The sequence below is a fragment of the Elgaria multicarinata genome, chromosome 5 (genome assembly GCF_023053635.1).
Source record: "Elgaria multicarinata webbii isolate HBS135686 ecotype San Diego chromosome 5, rElgMul1.1.pri, whole genome shotgun sequence".
Lineage (NCBI taxonomy): Eukaryota > Metazoa > Chordata > Lepidosauria > Squamata > Anguidae > Elgaria > Elgaria multicarinata.
In genome coordinates this window covers 118,370,952-118,393,595 of record NC_086175.1, presented here as the reverse complement: position 1 = coordinate 118,393,595, position 22,644 = coordinate 118,370,952, and the positions used below count along the sequence as shown (strand labels likewise).

Genomic DNA, 22,644 nt, shown 5'->3' with positions numbered 1-22,644 from the left:
AGAGTCAGAGGAGCTAGAGAAATGTATCTCTATATACCATATTTCTTCGATTGTACAACGCCATCGATTGTAAGACGCGCACTAATTTCAGTACCACCAACAGAAAAAAAGCTTTGATTCTAAGAATAATAATTGCACCCGCGATTCTAAGACGCACCCTGTTTTTAGAGATGTTTATATTGGGGGGGAAAGTGTGTCTTAGACTCGAAGAAATACAGTAGTTAAGTAGAGTGAGAGGGTGGGTGGGTAAATGAGTCTGTGAGGTGTGTCTGTGGGGTATGAGAGCTTGAGTGTTATGAGATAGTCTGGGAAGAGAGTGAGAGATACAGTGTGTAGGTTAGAATTCTGTGTGGTAGAGAGAAGTAGATTATAAAACTAATTAGTGGAACCTTGTAATAAAGAAGTGACTGAAACCAATACGCTTTGAACCTTGTAACCATACGCATTTGAACTGAGGAAACCATTAAGCTTATACACACATTTACTTGAGTTAATAAATTCCAATTATATTTACAAACAACCGGTGTGGTCTGTGGAGGTGTCTGAGGAGAAAACAACAAATGGTGGCAGTGGAATGCGAAACTGAGGGCTAGGTTGCTGAGCTGTGGGGCCTGAAGAAGAGGCAAGACAGGAGCAGCAGCAGTAGACCTAAACCCTCAAACACGTCATTAGCACAGGGGGGATTGAAGTGGTCCTGGGTGCTAGTGGTGTGGACAGTCCTGTCGGGTGCTTGTGGGTGTCTCAGGTGAAGTTGAGACGACATGAGGGAGCAGGGCGTCACAGTATTAAATACTGTATTTCTTCGATTCTAAGACGCCATCGATTGTAAGACGCACACTAATTTCAGTACCACCAACAGAAAAAAAGCTTTGATTCTAAGAAATAATAAATGACCCGCGATTCTAAGACGCACCCCGTTTTTAGAGATGTTTATATGGGGGGAAAAGTGCATCTTAGAATCGAAGAAATACGGTAACACTGGAGACAGGATGGTGCCCTGTGGTACTCCACAGTTCAGTTGCCATGAAGCTGAAGTGCAGTCACCCAGTACTATGCTCTGGAACTGACCCCGCAAGTAGGAGCTGAACCACTGTAAAACAGTGCCTCCAACTTCCAACTCATGAAGGAGGATACCTTAGTCAACGGTATCGAAAGCCACTGAGAGATCAAGAAGAATTAACAAGGTCACACTCCCCATCTCTCGAAGAAGGTTATCCATTAGGGGGACCAAGGCCAATTCTGTCCCCAAACCATGCCTAAATCCAAACTGGAAAGGATCCAGATAATCAGTTCGTTATCTTTAAACTGAACTTGAACCCGACTGCCCTTCAAATAAAGGATACCCTCAAATAGAGGACTGTCGTCTATAAAGTTGGGCACATGGCCAACCAGTGCAATCCTATACATGTCAACTCAGAAGGAAGCCCCAATGAATCCAATGGTACTAACTAACCAGTTAAGATTGTATAGGATTGCAGCCTGAATCCGTCTCCTGTCCTTGCCTTGCCTCATAGGATTTGAATGAAGATGTTAGATTTCCAGCCCTTATCCTGGGCAAGAAAAACGGAACCGCATTTACCGGGTCGATTGTTTCGAGGGGTGCGGGGAAATGTGTAACACCGCGCAGCAACAGGCAGCGGGAGCGCGTTTCCATAGCAACCACCGGCGCGTCTTGGCCTAGAGGAGCGACCATGTCCGCCTGGGGGGACCCAAGCGCGGAGCCGCGCTACACTTTCCGCCACCTCCCTCAGAAAACCTTCCCAGCTCTTGAGAGCAGAGACACCCAGGACAGCCTCCTCAAGTGGTGGGGAGATCCGGCCATTCCTTCTAGGGCCGCTTCTTAGGCGGGGCGCGCGGGGGGCGGGCCGGCGGGGGGTAGAGGAAAGAACCACAGCAACGTGGGATGAAATGGAGGCGGCTCCGTTGAGGGATATGGGGATGGGTTGAATCTTTAGCACGGTAACTGCTTTCAGAAGACTTAAGAGTGCCGAGAGACTCTGTGAGGATGATTTTGCGTTTCACGACCAGGATCGTGAAACGCAAAAGTGAACACCACAAAATCACCTCACAACAACTGGGCCATTACTAATGTCAAAATACCTGGGAAAATAAGTATGTCTATTCTTGGTACCCAAAAGATGCAAGTGTCATTACCAGGTGAGCATCCTTGTAGACAATGTTCCATAAACGCTAGGCTATAATACAAAAGGCCTGTTCCTCAACTGCCATCCCGTTATCTTCTTTCAGATGGGACACAAAGAAAAAGGCCAGTGAAGCTATTTTCAGAAACATCTCATCTGTAGGGCGATGAACTTCAGAATTAATTAAAATTGAGGCTGCAATATTCAACACTTACTACAGAGTAAACCCACCCACCCCATTGAAAGAGGGATTTGTACCAGATTCTATTACGAATGGATGTATGAATGAGATATATGTATTCCCTTGTAGTATATTTTTCTTTATGTAGTAATGGAGAAAAGATTCATCTGCCACACACCCAGAAATTACACTTTGAGAGTTTGAATGTTTTTGGCGTTTGTTTGTTTTTGCCGTTTTAGGCTTGCCTTATTCAGGTAGCAGAATGAGACTGTATTGCTTGAAGGTGTAGGTAGGAGATGTCAAGTAAAAACATCCTGCAACTAAAAAGCAAGAATAACAAGTCTTGGGTGCTTTCAGATGGAGGGATCTTAGCACTACCATTTAGAAGGCATTGTGCAGCTATTCCATCTTTTTCTTTTTAACTGATTTTGTGCGGTAAGAAAGAATACAGTAGAAGCAGCAGGAAAACACAGGAGGGCTGCAAATTGAAAATGAAGTAATCTGGATTCCATTCCCTGATTGAGGCAGTGTGATTGCACAATACATTGAACTGTTACTTTTCTACTTTTAGAGAGAGTTTTTTGTTTTCTTTTATATATGATCCTTCCTCCTTCAAGTGATACAGCCTATTTTCCTGACTTCTTTCTACATTCTACAGGTCCATGGGTGGCAGAATCATAGCACAAGCATTCAGCTTTGATCAGACACTCAAAGACTACCAACGGGATGATTTTCTTATGGTACTTACCCAGATTTTATTTCTTACTTTAAAAAACAGTAATGCATATTATTTTACATACAACTGAGTTTCCATGTAAAAATGCTATTTATCACAATGTAGCTCATTTAAACAAAATATATATATTGACAATGAAGGCTTTAAATATAGGGTGGAATCCAATGTTGCATGTGCGGACTTCTCTGATGGGATATTTTCTGTCCTTCAACCCTTCACTCTGAATCTCCAGACAGTCCCCCAACCTTCCAGAGCAGTTTTTGAAGGTGCATGAAGGTGTTCAGGTATGAAAATGAACCATCTTCTTCCCACCCACATAACTTGAGTTCAAGTGGAGATGCCCTACCCCAGGTTCCATTGACCCAATAGATAAAATCAGCGAAGGGCATTTTTAGTAGTGATAATTCATTTGTGGAATTCCCTCTGGAGAAAGGTCAGCAAGTTTCACCCCACCTTTTAGGAAGAGAATTGAGAGCTTTTAAAAATTAAAGGAATGCTATTTCTGGCTAATGTTAGTTTGGACTTTTTTTTTTTTTACTTAAAAAGTATTGTACTTTTAAAAGTATATTGTATCTGTTTTAAGCTTTTTCCTTGAATAGAAAAGCAGAATATAATGTTTTATCTTTTTGGAGAGGCCATAGTTCACTGTTAAACAGTATTCTTTTCATATAAAAGGTTTAAGGTTCTATTTTCGTTATTGCTAGCTTAAAAAGTTCCTTGATAGCAGGCTTGGCAAAAACTTTCACCTCACCTCTGGAAACCCAGACAAACCAGAAAGTATTGGGCTACACTGACCAGTCTGATTAAGAATGCACAGCTTTATATATAAAATAAAAGGAATTGTGAGTTTTTATTCTAAAAAGTGGTGAGATTTTACAGGTTCTTTTCATAGAATCATAGAATAGCAGAGTTGGAAGGGGCCTACAAGGCCATCGAGTCCAACCCCCTGCTCAATACAGGAATCCACCCTAAAGCATCCCTGACAGATGCTTGTCCAGCTGCCTCTTGAAGGCCTCTAGTGTGGGACAGCCCACAACCTCCCTAGGTAACTGATTCCATTGTTGCACTGCTCTAACAGTCAGGAAGTTTTTCCTGATGTCCAGCTGGAATCTGGCTTCCTTTAACTTGAGTCCATTATTCCGTGTCCTGCACTCTGGGAGGATCGAGAAGAGATCCTGGCCCTCCCCTGTGTGACAACCTTTTAAGTATTTGAAGAGTGCTATCATGTCTCCCCTCAATCTTCTCTTCTTCAGGCTAAACATGCCCAGTTCTTTCAGTCTCTCTTCATAGGGCTTTGTTTCCAGACCCCTGATCATCCTGGTTGCCCTCCTCTGAACACGCTCCAGCTTGTCTGCGTCCTTCTTGAATTGTGGAGCCCAGAACTGGACGCAATACTCTAGAAGAGGCCTAACCAGGGCCGAATAGAGAGGAACCAGTACCTCACGTGATTTGGAAGCTATACTTCTATTAATGCAGCCCAAAATAGCATTTGCCTTTCTTGCAGCCATATCGCACTGTTGGCTCATATTCAGCTTGCAATCTACAACAATTCCAAGATCCTTCTCGTTTGTAGTATTGCTGAGCCAAGTACCCCCCATCTTGTAACTGTGCCTTTGTTTCTATTTCCTAAATGTAGAACTTGGCATTTATCCCTATTAAATTTCATCCTGTTGTTTTCAGCCCAGCACTCCAGCCTATCAAGATCACTTTGAAGTTTGTTTCTGTCTTCCAGGGTATTAGCTATCCCACCCAATTTTGTGTCATTTGCAAATTTGATCAGCATTCCCTGCACCTCCTCGTCCAAATCATTAATAAAAATGTTGAAGAGCACTGGGCCCAGGACTGAGCCCTGCGGTACCCCACTCGTTGCCTCTCCCCAGTTTGAGAAGGTTCCATTGATAAGTACTCTTTGAGTCCGATTCTGTAGCCAACTGTGAATCCACCTAATAGTTGTTCCATCAAGCCCACTTTTAGCTAGTTTGTTAATCAGAATGTCATGTGGTACTTTGTCAAAAGCTTTGCTGAAGTCAAGATGTATGATGTCCACAGCGTTCCCACGGTCCACAAGGGAGGTTACCTTATCCAAAAATGAGATCAAATTTGTCTGACAGGACTTGTTCTTGACAAATCCATGTTGGCTTCTAGTGATCACCACATTGATTTCAAGGTGTTTACAGATTGACTTCTTTATAATCTGCTCCAGAATTTTCCCTGGGATGGATATCAGACTGACTGGTCTGTAGTTCCCAGGTTCCTCCTTTTTGCCCTTTTTGAAGATAGGGACAATGTTAGCCCTCCTCCAGTCGTCCGGCACCTCACCCGTCTTCCATGATTTTGCAAAGATAATAGACAAAGGTTCTGAGAGTTCTTCCGCTAGCTCCTTCATTACTCTAGGATGCAGTTCATCGGGCCCTGGAGATTTGAACTCATTCAAGGAAATTAGGTGTTCTTTGACCATTTGTTTATCAATCTCAAACTGTAATCCTGCCCCCTCAACTTCTGCTTCACTTTTTCCAGGGGGGTCGTAGATCCGCTTTTGGGAGAAGACTGAGGCAAAGTAGGAATTGAGCACTTCAGCCTTTTCTTTGTCATCTGTTATCAATTTGCCATCCTCATTAAGCAGTTGAACCACCATTTCTTTCCTCTGTCTTTTACTACTCACATATCTGAAGAAAGCCTTTTTATTGCTTTTAGCATCCCTCGCTAATCTCAGCTCATTCACAGCTTTAGCCTTCCTGACACCATTTCGGCACTTCTGCTCCACTTGTCTGTACTCTTCTTTTGTAGCTTGGCCTTCCTTCCACTTCCTATATGTATCCCTTTTTGTTTTCAGGTCATCTCTAAGCTTTTTGTGGAGCTTAGAGTACCTCTCTGAGGGTACACAACTATATGAGTATGTCTTAAGGGAAAATAAGATTTTTTGGTTGGGTTTTTTTTGTTTGTTTGTTTTGTGGGTGGGTGGGTTTCTCTTTATGTTTTTCTTTGTTTTTCCCCCCTCTTTTTTTTTCTTAGAGGCCTCCCCCTTGGCCTCCCCTGCCGAACTCCCCCTGTCAAACTCCTGTTAGCTCTCTCTCTGTTCGCTCTCTCTCTGGGAACTAGCTTACTTTTGTAGCTTCTACTTGAGCTGGGCCAGTTGCTCTTCCCTGCTTCTGCTCAGCAACAAGTCAGGAAACTTGAAGTAACTCATTTAGATTTGTACTTCAAATATATTAACATATCTTATATTTTAGAACTATTCCCCTATTCTTACATTATAATTTTCATTCGCAGAAATGTTTCTATGAATTGTTCCCATCATCATCATTATTATCATCATCATCATCTTTACATAAAAATATCTATATCCTTGTGAACTTGCAAGACAGGATTGGATTTGTTCAGAACACCTGGGAAGTCCTTTCTGATACATAAATAGACATGGGTATAAATGCTTGTCATGTTACAGACTTCTTTGGTGTAGTGACTTACAGGACTAATTACATGAATGGAAATCCTAATTTGCAAAGTAATCCCAAATTTCAAACATTTGGACAGAATTTAGAAGTTAAGCTTAGGCTGCCTTATTTGATGTGTTTATCAAATCTTAACAGAATCTGTTTAACTGATTAATTGTCATGCATCTCTACTTCTAGGCCTTTTTTAATCACCCAGACGTTAATAGCAATTTGAAATTGCTTTCAGCTTCTGAACAATGGACTACATTAGGTAAATAGAGTATATTTGGAATATTCTTCTCTTTTAAATCCTCTTTTGATGTAATAATTCTTTTATTATTATTATTCACATTTTTATCATTTCAGTGACATGAATTGCAGAGTAGAAAATATTATTCTTAACAAAGTTATAAGAAACACTAATGTATTTGGATTCTTGGTATTTCAGGATCTTTCATCTGTGCTCGACACTTACGTTTATGTTAATGATTTGTACTGTTGGTTTTGGCTCTCTCAAAAATATATTGGTTGTGCTTTCTTTTCTTTTCTTTTCTTTTCTTTTTAATGTGATAATTTAAATCAAATTTGATTGTAGTAACTAAGACATCTTTCACTCTACCCTAAACTAACAATTATGTGCCAGTGGTTTCCGGCCCCCTATGCTCTGGATGATAGCTCATGGGAGGATTAATCCTCAGCATCTCCAGGTTGGTCTGGAAAAAATCCTGCTTGAAATCCTGGAGAGCCACTGCCAGTCAATGTCGACAACACTGGGGCTAGATGGACAATAGCCTGACTCAGTATAAGGCATCTTCATATGTTCCTATGCTTTTCGTTGTGAGATGGACAGCCTTTGTTCTACAGTGTCATCCAGATGAAACCAAATGGGGCACACCTGAAGTGACCACAGCACACCCTGGTGAATGACAAGTAGATCATAATCCCTAGCCAGGAGATATCACAAACTGTGTTATTAGAGCTTGTATGGGACATCACATAACTAGAGATGATGAGCTACTTGCCATTCACATATAAGCCATTTTCTAGGGCGTGTTGTGGGTGTCCCAGGTATGTCCTATCTGGTTTCTTCTGGGAAGCAGTTTTCTGCAAAATATTGAGTCCTTGCGTTGCCAGGTCTGAGCTTAGGAAAGTAACTATAACTGCAAGCCGATCTAGCCCCACTTTTAGAGTTGTCAATTGACCAGAACAACATCGCCCTGTCCTTCTTTTGTGATTTTAGCAGCATGGAAGTTAGCACAAATCAGCATGTGAAACTTTTCTCAGTATGGAGAGAAATGGTGTTCAACCTGTTCTGGATGGGGTTGTACTCCTCTAAGAAACAAGAAGAGCCATACTGGGACAGACCAAGAGTCCATCTAGTCCAGCATTCTGTTCACACAGTAGACAACTAACTGCAGAAATCAGGTTCTCAGTCTGGGTATGCTCATTGATCCAGTTTTGTCCCTAGGAATCCAAGTGTAGTATCTTTTACCCTATGTGGCCCGTCTTGGATAGATATAGCTTGGCCATAGTTATACATGCTCTGGTAACTTCCAGATTAGATTACAGCCATGTGTGTTGCATGAAGATCCCCTTTGAAGACTGCCTGGAAAATGCAGTTAGCTCAAAATGCAGCCACTAGGCTCCTTACTCGTTTTTGGAATACATCTCTTCAGTGTTTAAAGAACTTCACTGGTTCCTAGATAGCTTCCAACTATTAAAAGAAATGGTACTTACCTTTTAAAGCCCTACACGGCTTGGGTCTTGGGTACTTGAGGGACTGTCTTTTCCATCAACTTGTCCATATGCTAATCATAGAATAAAATAGTAGAGTTCGAACGGGCCTGTAAGTCCAATCCCCTGCTCAATGCAGGAATTCACCTTAAAGCATTCCTGAAAGATGACTGTCCAACTGCATCTTGAAGGCCTCTAATGTGGGAGAGCCCACAATCTCCCTAGGTAATGTAACTTGAGCCCATTATTCTGTGTCCTGCACTCTGGGATGATCTTGAAGAGATCCTCTGTGTGACAACCTTTCAAGTATTTGAGCAGAGCCGTATCATGTCTCCTCTCAGTCTTCTCTTCTCCAGGCTTAACATGCCCAGTTTTTTCAGTCTCTCCTCCTAGGGCTTTGTTTTTAGACCCCTGATCATCCTCATTGCCCTCCGTCAGCTTGTCTGCATCCTTCTTGAAGTGTGGTGCCCAGAACTGGATGCAATACTCAAGATGAGGTCTAACCAGTGCTGAATAGAGGGGAACCAGTACCTTTGCTTTTTTTGCAACCACATCACACTGTTGGCTCATGTTCAGCTTGTGATCTGCAACAGTTCCAAGATCCTTCTCGTTTGTAGTATTGCTGAGCCAAGTATCCCCTATCTTATAACAGTGCATTTGGCATTCCCTGCACCTCCTTGTTCAAATCATTAATAAAATTGTTGAAGAGCACTGGACCCAGTAGTGAGCCCTGTGGTACCCTGCTCGTTACCTCCCCTCAGTTTGAGAAGGTACCATTGATAAGCACTCTTTCAGTCTGATTTTGTAGCCAACCATGTTCCATCTAGTCCACTTTTAGCTAGTTTGCTGATCAGAATGTCATGGAGTACTTTGTCAAAAGCTTTGCCGAAATCAAGATATATTATGTCCACAGCATTCCCACAGTCCACAAGGAAGGTTACCTGTTCAAAAAATGAGATCAGATTAGTCTGGCAGGATTTGTTATTCACAAATCCATGCTGGCTTCTAGCAATCACTGCATTGTTTTCAAGGTGCTTGCAGATTGACTTCTTTATAATCTGCTCCAAAAATTTCCCAGGGATTGATGTCAGACTAACTAGTTAGTAGTTCCCAGGTTCCTTCTTTTTACCGTTTTTGAAGATAGGGACAATATTAGCCTTCCTTCAATTGTACGGCACTTCACTAATTAAGATGATAGGCAGTGGTTCTGAGAGTTCTGCCAGCTCCTTTATTACTCTAGAATGCAGCTCATCAGGCCCTGGAAATGTGAACTCATTCAAAGAAATTAGGTGTTCCTTGAACATCAATCTCAAGCTTCAATCCTGCCCCTTCAGCTTGTACTTCCTTTTGCCAGAGGTGTCATAGACCCGCTTTTGGGAGAAGACTTGAGCTGAAGTAGGAGTTGAGCACTTCGGCCTTTTCTTTGTCATCTGTTTTCAATTTGCCATCATCACTGAGTAGTTCAACTACTCAAGATCCATGCCTCCACCATCTGAAGTATGGCAGGTAGCAACTAGAGAGACTGTTTGGTTGTAGGGCCATGGTTGTAGAATTCTACCCTAGCTAAACATGCCTGGTGCCAATGTTCATTTGTCTTGGGTACTTTGCAAGGCCTTTTAATTTACCCAGGCTTTTAACTCATGTTGAAGTTGTTTTTGGTGCTTCCCTTAATTGTTGTTTTACTGTAGTTTTGTTTGTTGTTTTGTTGTGTTTTAAGATCTGTTAAAAATTTCCAGGCCAGTTCATAACCAATAGGGTATATTAAAATATATATATATATATAAAAACAATGTATATACCTGCTAATGTCTGTAGATTAAACTGTTGTTAAAGTGACAGGAGCAGGAGCCAGTAACATTACCCACTGCTTCCCAGTCAATTTTTTTCTTCTCAAAAGGAGTTCTGATTGTTTATATCGGGGTGGGTAACGTGTAATTCTGGTAAAAAAACAACACCTCAATAATCTTTTTAAAAGGCTCCTAGCGGATAGGAGCATCAAAATGGCTAATTCTAGCTTAATTGCAAGCTAAATTTGGCCTTTTGGTGCTCTCTAGCCACCGGAGTGCCGAAACAGTTAAATTTAAATGGTTAAATGCAAACAAGTTAAATATAGCTTTGTTATGCTCTGCAGCACCACAGAGCAGGTTGCTGCTTTTTTTTTGATGGGGGAGCCCTGTGGAACACCGCAAGTGGCAGCAATCGGAGGCAAAAATGGCCTCTGGATCGCTGTAAGTTACCCACCCTTGGACTATATAGTGTGCATGTTTTGGTCTGAGTACAAGTTCCTTCTTCTTCTACATTGATTCCTTTTTTATGTATTATTCTCAGTTTAGATGTTACTAGAAAAAATCATTTTGTACTTCCTATTCATAAAGCTATCATATTTAGTTGAAATTTTGGCAAGACAACACTTGCATATTTCCTTTTCATTTCAAAGCTACATTCACAGTAGAAGTTCTTAATGGATTTTGCCCAATGTTTATATTATTTATTCCATTCTTACATTTGTATCCTGGCCTTCCTCTAAAGAGGTCAGAACAACATTTTACCCTGTGGTTAGGCTGAGTGATAGTGACTTGCCCATGGCCACCCACAGTGAGTGGAACCATTTAAAAAGAACTTTGGAATGCTGATGAAAATAGTATCTCCGTGTCAAGTCCCCCCTCTCTCTTTCTAATGTCTAGTTCTACCTACCCTGCATCCTGACATTGTAACGCTGCCTCACATTGTAATGCTTTCGGTATCCAGTGTATGTTTCACTAGACGTTCGGGAAGAGGGAATAACTTGTTTTTGTTTTAATGATATGTTTAAAGCTGCATTTTAAAATTGCCTTTTTGCTTGTTTTTGGATGCTCAGATTTTTCAGCTCCTTTGATAGTTATCTTCCGCTTCTAAAATGATTGTTGCTGCTACTTTTACATTCTTCTTGTTTTAAGCAATATTATTGGCTTTATTGTATTTGTTTTTAACACTTATGTCGCCCTGACAGCTTCAGCTCTAGGGCAACTCAAACTGAATAAATAAATAAATTATTATTATTATTATTATTATTATTATTATTATTATTAATTGCAAATTGTTTTTGGTAGCAAAAGTCATTTGTGATCACATTGGAATTTCCCAGCCTTCTCCATAATGATGCTTTCCAGATATGTTGGTCTACAACTTCAATCATCCGTAGTCAGCATGGGGGATGTTTTAGTCCAACACATTTGGAGGGCACCAAGTTGGGGAAATCTGGTCCAGCTTCATTTCATTCACGATTCTAATTGCGCAATCTTATAGGATTGCTGTCTGGTAGACAGAGGCTTCTGAGTATCTTGTGCCCTGCTGGTCTGCTGTTGGCAGGGTGGGAGGAGCAATGGAGGCAATTTTTGTCCTTTCTCCTTTTAATTTTTTTCTCTCTAGGTGGGCCTCTCAGTCTGTCTACAGCAGTCGTGCTGCTGGGAGCAGGGTTGGGGCTGGAGAGCCCCTAGGATAGAGCATATCCCAGCCTATCCCCTTCGTCCCCACCCCCACCAGAATACTTCCTTTTTCCTGTGAGGCCATATGTCCTCAGAAAGCAGGTGTTGTGGTTCTCTCTGCAACAGAGAGTCCCCTTCCTGAGGTCATAGGAGTGTCTATGGCTTTGGGAGGGGGATCTAAAAGATCCTATGTCCCTGGGACTCTCCCAGGCACCACAGGATTGCTCCCTAAATGTATTAATATTCATCGAGTGGGGGGAAATTCTACAAGCTTAAAATATAGCATATAGAAGTATTACTTTCAGTATTAGAGCTTTGTTTAGCTATGAAAATAAAATCTTGCACACACAGTGAAAATTATAGTTTGTTCCTTTAATTTGATTTCTACTGTATCTTTCAGATATTAATGTGAGAAAAGTTGAAGTCAAGAATGTACTGTGCACGCAAGTTTCCATGTCATTTTTTGACCGACTATACTGTGAAGGGGTTGTTCGAGAAACTGGAAATATTGTAAAGTGTTTTGACGAATACCATGATGGGATGCTCATTGCAGATGAGTTAAGAAAGGTCAGCATGGAGTTTAGTTTCTTTTTAATCTCTTGCCAATGTCCATACATTGGGCGTCCCTGGCAATTTCTATCATCCTTCTATATTTTCCACTGTTTCTTTTCAAAGTAGAAGTAGGAATTTCCAACTCCGAGAAAGAAGGGAAATGAATCAAAATACAGTTCAGTTGTAGTTCATCAGTAGGAGGTTCTTTTGCAAATAGCACCTATTTGCATTACATATGTAATCCTTTTTATAGGATTACATATGTAATACCCTTCTTTCCACATAGAAGATCACAAAATACCTGAGTTCCCTTTCTGAAGGATTACAGAAGCATCTGCTTCCGTGTTGGGGTTGGTTGTCTTTATCGTTTGTGCTACTTAACTGGTAAAATATTTGTATAATATAAACTTCCTAACCTGGTGCCTCCCTTATGTACTGCACTACAATTCCCATGATCTCCCACCAGCATGGCCATTGGAGGGCAGCAGGTTGGGGATGGCTGGTGTAGTAGACATACCAATGAACCTGGAAACAGTTCCCAGAAAAAAAAAAAAACTTTGTTTTTCTGTAAAAGGAACCTGTTGTTAGGATCCTGAAACACAGGAATGTATTTCTGTGCAAAAAGTCATCTCCCATTGGAATCAATAGGGAAACTCCCATTCAATATTAATGGAGTCAGTATGTAATTAATTAATGTTTTCTCTTTTTTAGTTAACTAGTACTAATCAGTTAATCACTTTTAGTTCCACATTTTCTTTCCTTAGCCCTCCTGGCTAAGTACTAATTCTGTTTCAGGTTGTAGCAGAATGTTGTACTACTACCAAATGAGTGCCCAACAGTGTATGATCACAATTGTTGTGTTCAGGCATTCTTGATAAAGGTGTGGACTTTTCATTTCTGTCAACTAAAGGCATAAGAGGATGAAGATGATGGCGTGCTTTGCCTTAGCATTGGGATCTGTACCGTTATCATGGATAATATTTGTTGATAGATCAAATTGCCGTGAAGGTCTTGTAGGCATAAAACATTAATAAACACCAAAGTGATTTTTTTTTAAAAAAATCTCTGATTCCTTTGCTTATCATAGCATGATTATTATCATTATGTGAACATTTAGTTTCAGACAACTGTATTTTGCAACTATTGTATTACAGATTGTAAGGGGCTGAAATGAGCAGTTCTTCAAGGCTTCTATGCTTGGAGCATGATGTGCTCATACCCCTCCCTTTGACTAATGCTTCTGGCACCAATTGTCTTAGTCGAGGGGCAGAGACAGAAACTCAGCCACTCAGTTCCTTGTTTACCTCTGCAGAATCAACAGATAATATTTTTGTTTCTTTTTTCAAACCCAGAGGGTTTGTAACATCTTGTTTTGCATTTCTTCCTGGATTTTTTTTTTTTTTTTTGCTAACCTCTGATATCTTCTCCAGTGTTGCCCCCTCCCCCAATTTCCTCTGATAGCCACTTTTCTTTTTTCCTTTTGCCCTTTCTATTCCAAAATAGATCCCATAGCACATGTCACTGCGGCATGACACAGACAGGCATGGTACCTCCTGCTAACGTCTCTGGCTCAAGAATGGATTATACATCTCCCATTGAAACCAGATCTACTATTATTTCTTTCAACACTTGCATCTCAAAGCATGACTGATAGGGCAAACAGCACTCTTTCAGTTGGGGTTCAGGAAATGTTTAGCATGTGATAATTATGACTTTGTTTCAATCTTAAAAAGTAGTTACCTCAGTTGGTTGAATGGGTTGATTCATACTGAAATTACCCTTGACACAGAGTGTTAACTTAAACTACATAAGGCATTGAATGTTCAGAATAAATGCTTTACAGCAATCTTTGCCTCTTTTTTCTTTTCTTTCTTGTTGGGAGAATTCCTTGCTAACATCTGTTCCAAAGCTGATGGTAGCAGTGCAGTTTGGTCAGGTATTGAGTCAGGTTATGATCTGGCTTCTCTCTTGCAGCCCAACATTTCTACGCCTGCCTTTTTTCCAGGGATCGTCCCGGGATCGTTCCTGTGCATGAAAATGGCACACGGGATCCCGGGAGCAGGCAGGGACGATCCCTCCATTTTCCTGGGATAATCCTTAGGTGTAGAAAGGCCATACTTTCCCTTGTTTCACTCTGATACCACCTTATGTCTCCTTAACTATGGTTATTACTTCACCAGTAGAAAATGAATGCCAGATTAATCCCACTGTTAAGATTTTGCCAGATTGTGTACTATCTAGTAGGGTTCCTTTACCAGCCTGGTGGCTTGCTGATAGAACACTGGTTGGGGAACCTGTGTCCCTCCTGATGATGTTGGAGTACAACTCCCATAATCCCTGACCACGCTGGCTGGGGCTGATGAAAGTTGGAGCCCAACATCATTTGGAGGGTCACAGGTTACCCAACCCTGTGTTAGAATCAAGTGGGTGTATGTACCGTCATATATATATATATATATCTTACAAAATATATTGCATGTGTATTTACAAATAGAAAACATTTGTGTATTCAAATTAATCTATTTTTTGTATTTGATAGTTTATACTACTTAAAACATTTCCCATATCACATTGTTTGGCCTCCTTGTCTTATGATAGGTACTTCTTCTAGAAGATTCAGACCACTATGATTTATTCAGCCATTCGGACCGAGAGGAGTTTCTCTTCTGTCTTTTTAAGCATCTTTGCCTTGGAGGAGCTCTCTGTCAATATGAAGATGAACTTGGTCCATACTTGGAAACAACAAAAGCTTTATATAAAGATTTAGTGAGGTAAATTTGTGAATCTGATTTAGGGCTCAATCCTGTGCATGTTTAGACAGAAATAAGTCCTACAACTCCCTGCATCCCCCAGCGAAGAAGTTGTAGGACTTATTTCTCTCTAAACATGCCTAGAATTGTGCCCTTATTTTAGAGCTATTTTTTCCTGTCTCTTCAGGCTGAAACCTTCAAGTGGCTAACAATTTTAAAATTAAAAACCTAAAATTAGACAATAAAACAAAAAGAGTAGCAACACAAGAGTTTAAAAAGCCAGATAAAAACAGTATAAAATTTAGCATCTAGCCAAATAAGGCTTTCACTTGGTGCCAGAAAGACGTTAGACTTGGTGCCAGATGAGTCTTCCTGGGGAGAGCATTTCACAGAATCATAGAATAGCAGAGTTGGAAGGGGCCTACAAGGCCATCGAATCCAACCTTCAGCTCAATGCAGGAATCCACCCTAAAGCATACCTCACAGATGGCTGTCCAGCTGCCTCTTGAATGCCTCTAGTGTGGGAGAGCCCACAACCTCCCTAGGTAACTGATTCCATTGTCGTACTGCTCTAACAGTCAGGAAGTTTTTCCTGATGTCCAGCTGGAATCTGGCTTCCTTTAACTTGAGCCCGTTATTCTGTGTCCTGCACTCTGGGAGGATCAACGTCAGGATCCCACAGTAGGGAATTCTGTAGCATGGATCACTGCTAGCCTCACTTCTGAAAGCAGGGGAATCCAAACAAGGGCTTGAGGAATATGTTAATAGCCAGACAGGTTCATTTGGGGAAAGGGTTTTTTAAAGAGCTTTTAAAGCCCTAACAGCTTGGAAAATTACCAGTACCTTGAATTTAGCCTGGCAGCCAGTGCAGTAGTTTTAAGACTGGTGAGATGTGATCCATTGTGTACATCTATTTAAGTTATTACGAAGATACTTGAATTGAAAGGTTCAGTGTCATATAAGAAAACATTTTATTTATCATTTCATAGTCAACTGGTTTCACTTTTATTGAAGTAATTGCATTGGAAATTATGAAATGATTAATGGCTTCATGATCTGGGCAGGTTGAAGCTTCAACATAGCATTTTGTATCTGACCAGGACTAAGCAGAGTTGGGCATAAATGCCTAGACCATTCCTCTGCTCTAACCATTATATAAGGAACAGCTTTTTCTACAGAAGAAATAGATAGAAACTGGCTCCTAGGTAGAGACCATGCTATGTCATCATACTCCAGCAGTATTATGGTAGGCACTGTATTCTTACCCATGGACAGTACATTGGAAGCACTCTGAAGTCTTCCTTGGCCCCTTTCCTGTCCTTCCGATTTAATAAACTAATTCCAATCGGGCCCCAAAGGTAGCTTATAACAGTAAGAGCCATATTCACTCTTGGTTGCCACAACATTTATCTTAATGCTTTTCTTACTCTCCTGGCCACTTCAATCTCCTTTTCCACCTTCTTTCTTCCAGTGTACTTCATGTTTCTACTTGTTTTCCTAGTGTTCCCCCTTTATTCTTGAAAGCCTCATTTGATCTTTCATTTTATTATCTCTTTAGTTACCAATCCATTCCGCAAGTAGGATATTTTTCTTTCAGCCCTTTGATAAGTATCTCAAACTTTAAAATGTATGTTTTGAAGTTGTCTTCACTAAAAGTTGGTTTATATTTTTTTTTATAAATTTCAGTGTTCAAAGGAATTCTGAAACTAAGGAAATAAATATAATCTCTACCATCTTTAAAGTCTGTGCTTATGTAAGTATGTCACTGAGTAGGAGTACTAAACATGTAACCCCAAATATTCTTGGATATAATTTTGAAATAAAATCATGAATAATGCCTAATTTAAGCAAATCCAACTGGGCACTTTTAAATCCCATTGATTTTAGTGGAAAAGTTAAACATGTGCTCAAATTGTTCCCATTGAAACCAGTGGGACTTAGACATGCTTAACTTTGACTAGGGCAGGATCTACACTACTGCTTTATAACGATTTATAACAGTACTAACAAGTGTTGGGGCCCATAACACATTCCATATACTGTTTTCAAACCACTTTCAAAGTGTTATGTCCTGCTTGGTGTAGATCTGTGGGAAGGAAGAAACTGTTGTAAATGGGCAGTAATATAATACTTTCCCAAATAATTATGAGTAATTCCGGTATGCAGATGAAATACGTAGGTTTGGTAGCATAACACCATAATTAGGAATAACTTGGCGCAGCCAGTTTAAAATGTTCTTTAGGCCTAAACAGATCTATATGAAGCTTAAAAACCAACACTAATTTTGCTTATGTGCTGACAGGGGGGAACCCATAAAAGATAACATGTTGATGAATTTCACTATTTAATTTGATAGAAATATGATGGCAACAGTGGTACGAAAACAATTAAATCTAAATCAGATTATCGACAATGGGCTACTTTGAATAATTTATTTCTTTCACTATATGGCATGACATATTGAGCATTATCAAAGTATAAAGGAGTGTGACAGTCTCCTAAAGTGTGGAACAGCACTGGTGGAGACAGAGCCACTTATATTAAAATGGGCCCAAATCCTTCAATGAGGCTTGAATCACCTAAACACTGCAAAATAGTACATCAAAGCAGAGAAATTAATTCTAAAATGTAGATATTAGATTAGACTGTAGACGTTGGATTAATTGTAGCATAGCTTTTCAAGCCCTGCAAAAATTAAAATAAAGTATTTTAACTTTTTATCCATGAAGCCCCGTTTTGAAAAGGAAGGCACTATTGCAGCTGCGTAATTAACCAATGAAAGTGACTAGAGAGCTCTGTCCCTCCTACAGAAGATCACTGCATTTTTATAATGGATGCAGAGGGAGGGGCTTTCCCTCCTCTGGCAACCTGCTTGATTTCTATGCTGAGTGCACAGGAGGGATGGTGCATTCCATTCCATTCCACCCCTCCTCAGCCAAACTGCACACTAGTCTGCATGTAGTTCCCAGGCTAGTACTTAAGTATAAGGCTCCGCTATTGGCAAGAGTCTTTGTAGAGCTGGCAGCTGCCATCTGATGCCCATTTACTAGGGAATAAATCTCATTGAATTCAGTGGGACTTACAGTAATCATACTTTGGAAATTGCTCCCATAGGTCAGTGCAATGTTGTGATGCTATTTGTCAAGCCTGGCTTACTATTTCTAAATTTTGGGGCTTGACAGCATCATTGACAAGCATATAGCAAGCTAATAAACTGAGTACTTTGCACATTGAGGCTGTAATCTCATGCCTACTTCCTTGAGGATAAGTCTCATTGGATTTATATCCAAATAAAGGTGCACAAAATCTGGCAGGATAAGTGCTATGTTAAATGTTAATAACCCGAATTTTCATTAGGATACCAGCACATTCATTGTAATTCATAGTGTCCGTGGTGAAACAGCACTCTATGGGTCAAACTTCACCAACCTGATATCCCACAGATGTTTTAGACTACAACTCTCAGCATTCTACCATTGGCCATGCTGACTGGGGTTTATGGGAGCTGAAGTTGAAAACATCTGGAGGGCACCAGGTGGGGGTTTGTAAAGGGCATGTTTATATAGTTCTAAGAAACACCTTGAATTATGTTGTGGCTTTCTACAGGCAACTGGTTGGCTACTGTGAGAACAATATTGGACTAGATAGGCCATTGGTATGATCCAGCTGGGCACGTCTTATGTTCTTATCCAAAACAAACTCTCATAAAATGAAAATTCTCAGCATTCCATATCAAAAGTATTACAGTTGAACCAGCTTAAAACTCCTTTAATGATAACCACACTGAAGTAGAAATGAGAACTCAACTAGACCTGCTGGCCAGTAAATGCTTAGACTGTAAAGTTGCAGTACAGATCTCGATGCATGTTTAGTGCCTTGATTCAAAGCTTTGCAACACTGAGATGGTGACAGGGCAGCTCCATGCAAGCAGTGCTGTCCCAGTCATTTTGGGATTGCTTTACTCATGCAGTGGCATTGTACATGCCATAGAAATGAATGGGTAGCCAAGTCCTCACATGGCATTTCACATGTGCGCTAGAACTGCTGCCTGGGGTTTGTTATGAATTTCATCATCTCTTATTTCGATTGTGAAATGTTCATAAACTTGATTTTTTGAGCATTTTCTTTGTTTTCCAATGTTGTTTGTAGTTAACATATTTATTATATTTTTCAGAAAACTAGCAGAGGTCAGCATAGGCCTGGGTCACATATAATGCTAAAACATAGTTTAGTATTACTGTATTTCTTTGCTTGTAAGACGCCATCGATTGTAAGACGCACACTAATTTCAGTACCACCAACAGAAAAAAAAATCCTAAGACGCACTTCTAAGACGCACCCCATTTTTAGAGATGTTTGTATGGGGAAAAAAGTGTGTCTTAGAATCGAAGAAATAGGGTACATGCATGAGCCTTGGGCTCTTCACTCCTCCTCCTCCATGCCAACGAGCATCTGCTTCCATTTTCAACTAAACCACAGTTAGCTGTTATGTCCAAAGTGGGACAAACTTTGGTTAGTGTTAACTGTGATTTATTGAAACATGCCAGGACAATTAACTACTGTTTGGTTGGCTAGTTTTAATAGCCTGTGCTACCAAAATGAAGAACTCATGGAAGGAGATGGGCTGCACCTCACAAGCAATACTAAGAACAACATGGTTGCCAGGAGTCTTGCAAGCCTGATGAAACTAAGGCCGTTTCTACACCTGCCTTTTCCCCTGGGATCGTCCTGGGATCATCCCTGTGCATGCAAATGACACACACGGGATTCTGGGAGCAGGCAAGGATGATCCCTCCATTTTCCTGGGATAATCCTTAGGTGTAGAAAGGGCCTAATCCTGTGCGGGAGGCTTGCAGCTATGAGCCAGAACTCTTTGATTAGAGGCAGTTCAGCAGAACGCTCAGAAAGGAAAAAGGCTCCAGAAAATATTTAAAATATAAGAATAAGGTTTTCAGTGTCAGCTCCTGAAGAAGGATTATTTCAAATCCGAAACGTCAAGCATTCCAGACACAGACAAGAATTATTAAAGATTTTAATCATTTTTATCAGCACCAGAGCTAGTCTCTCAATTTGCGCCTGCCCATGTACAAGGGACAAAAACTTGTGTGACAAAGGAGGAAATAAGGCATAGAGGTGGGACCTAGTAATTTTCAAGTAAATACAGCAGAGAAATGCAACTCCCAATGTCTATATACTAATGCACAGAGATGGGGGTGGGGGGAACAGGATAAACTTGAAATCCTAATATGGAAAGTTAAATATGATCTGATAGCTGTCACTGAGACATGGTGGGATGAGACTTACTACGTTGTTCAAAAAGTATACAATAGAAAGTAACAGGAGTAGAATTATAAGTAAAAGATGAATCTGAGAGGCATGTTGAAAGCATCTGAGTGAGGATAGGAGGGAGAAACAAAAAAAGCTAATGCAATATTATGCTACATAAGCATAATGTCTAGATCACGAGAAATAATAGTTCCATCCTGTTCTGCACTGGTGAGGCCACATCTGGACTGCTTCGTTCAGTTTTGAGCACCATGTTTTAAGGAGGATCAATAAACTGAACCATATCTAGAGGAGAATGACCAGGATGGTGATGGGTCTAGAAAGCAAGTCCTGTGAGGAATGGTTGAAAGAGCTGGGTGTATTTAGCCCAGGGTTAACCCATGAAACTAAATGGTGGGAGATTCAGGACATAAAAGGAAGTACTTCACACAGCACATACTTAGACTATGGAATCATTCCCACAAGATGTAGTAGGGCCACCATTTTGGATAGGTTTAAAAGGGGATTGGAGAAATTCATGGTGGATAAAGCTATCAATGGCTAGTAGTCCTGATGGCTATATGCTACCTCCTGTTTCAGAAGTAGTATGCCTATGTACACCAGTTACTGGAGAACCTCAGCAGGAGGGTGCTGTTGCACTCAAGTCCTGCTTGTGGTTTTCCTGTGGGCAGCCGGGCAGCCACTGTGTGAACAGAATGCTGGACTAGATGGACCCTTGGTCGGATCCAGCAGGGCTCTTAACATTCTTAATGGTTACACAGAAAATAGAAGATGTGTTCTCTGTTGCTTCAGAAGGCAGAACCCAGACCCGTGGGTGGAAATTGCAAGGAAGTAGATTCTGGCTAACCATTAGGAGAAATGGCCATCTGTTGGGGATTCTGTGGTTGTATCCTGCATTGAGCAGGGGGTTGGACTAAAAGATCTTTCTCCGTGGTTCTATGAATAATAATAGTTAACGCTAACCACAGTTTATCCTAGTTTGGACATAATGACACATCACAATATGTTGAAAATGGAAGCAGATGCTTCCAATCTTCTTGCAGCTGTGTGAGGAAAGGGGAGGAGGAAGTTCATGAGCCTGAAGCTCCTTCATGTAACAGTAAACTGTGATTCAATATTATATCCGAACATAACCAAGTGTGCTTAAGTCTATTTAAATCAGACTACAGAATGTTCTATGATACATTATCCATTACTATATTGTATTAATGCCATTGTTTTTCTTTCCTAGGATGCTCATGGCCCTTGTTATCCTTCATCCAACAGCCATGAGCAGAATTTTGTCTATTTGATTGTGAATCCTTTGAAACGACATATCTATGTTTTGTACCATTCTTTTGGTGGGGTTTTGTTCTGTAATTGACTGTTCTTGGTTAATCAAATATATTTGCTTAACAGAGGAACTATTTTTAAATATGGGTTTATTCTTTTCAGCTAAATATACATATTGAGCACTGTATTATTTATTTCACATGCATATATTTGTATTCATGTTTAAAACTGTATGCTCCTGACCAAAAGAAGCATTTGAACACAGTATAAAGTTCAGGGGAAAGCTATACAAAACATATATTTAAAAACAAACAATATAAAATGTTTAAAATATAAGCAATTATATCCAATAAATTATTTGACAAAATTATGTCTTTGAGTCTAAAGAGAAAATGACAGTTCAGATCACCAATGTATATAATGAATAAGTTCTGATTGCCATGATTGTTTTGGCCTTATAATCTACAATAATAATACTTAACATTTCTATAGTGCTCTCAAGTGCTTCACATGCATTACCTCGTTGTAATCCTTACATTGATGGGGTCCACAATCTTTTGTGCACAAACATGTGCATATTTGGAAATTTGGGAAACTGCCGTGGGTGTGGTTTGTCACAAAAGGCCCTGGTGAGATATAAATAATTGTAATAAACTTGTCCAAGAATCAGAGCACAAGGCGGAGGCAGGTCTAAGCCCCAGAACACAAAACCACTCCTTTGAATGCACTTCACATTTTACAGAAGGCAATAACATTTATTTCCCCGAACAACCTCTAAATAAATGCCTTTAAAATTAATTCCCCCAAATTAATAGAAAGATTTTATCTAAATCAATTCCTCCACTAAATCAATTCCTGTTCAATTAACTCTCAGTCCGCTAATTTCTCCTCTTACTCTTTCTGCCAGCCAAATCATCCTCCCACCCATAATCTCTTCTGATAGCTGTCAGCCATCCCACCTTTTCTGCATGGAATTTTGCTCCCCAGGCTAGATCTACACCAAGCAGGATATAGCACTTTGAAAACGGTTTGAAAACAATATATGTAATGTGTCCTGAGCTGGAACAGTTATCAAACCCATTATAAACTGTTTT

At 40.3% G+C, this 22,644-nt stretch overlaps 1 protein-coding gene across 2 annotated transcripts; it reads left to right on the top strand.

The window, feature by feature from the left end:
• The first annotated feature begins 1,682 nt into the window (after nt 1-1,682).
• On the top strand, nt 1,683-21,687 carry CFAP300 (cilia and flagella associated protein 300). 2 transcript variants are annotated; one of them, XM_063127838.1, is made up of 7 exons: nt 1,683-1,804; nt 2,981-3,062; nt 6,691-6,763; nt 12,091-12,257; nt 14,841-15,013; nt 16,679-16,745; nt 21,510-21,687. In XM_063127838.1, exons 1-7 carry the CDS (start codon nt 1,692-1,694, stop codon nt 21,639-21,641), a joined length of 807 nt encoding a protein of 268 aa, XP_062983908.1. In that variant the 5' UTR covers nt 1,683-1,691; the 3' UTR covers nt 21,642-21,687. The 2 variants fall into 2 exon arrangements, with proteins under 2 accessions (XP_062983908.1, XP_062983909.1); XM_063127839.1 differs by lacking the exon at nt 16,679-16,745 and having other exon boundaries at nt 14,841-15,008.
• Nucleotides 21,688-22,644: the final 957 nt, after the last annotated feature.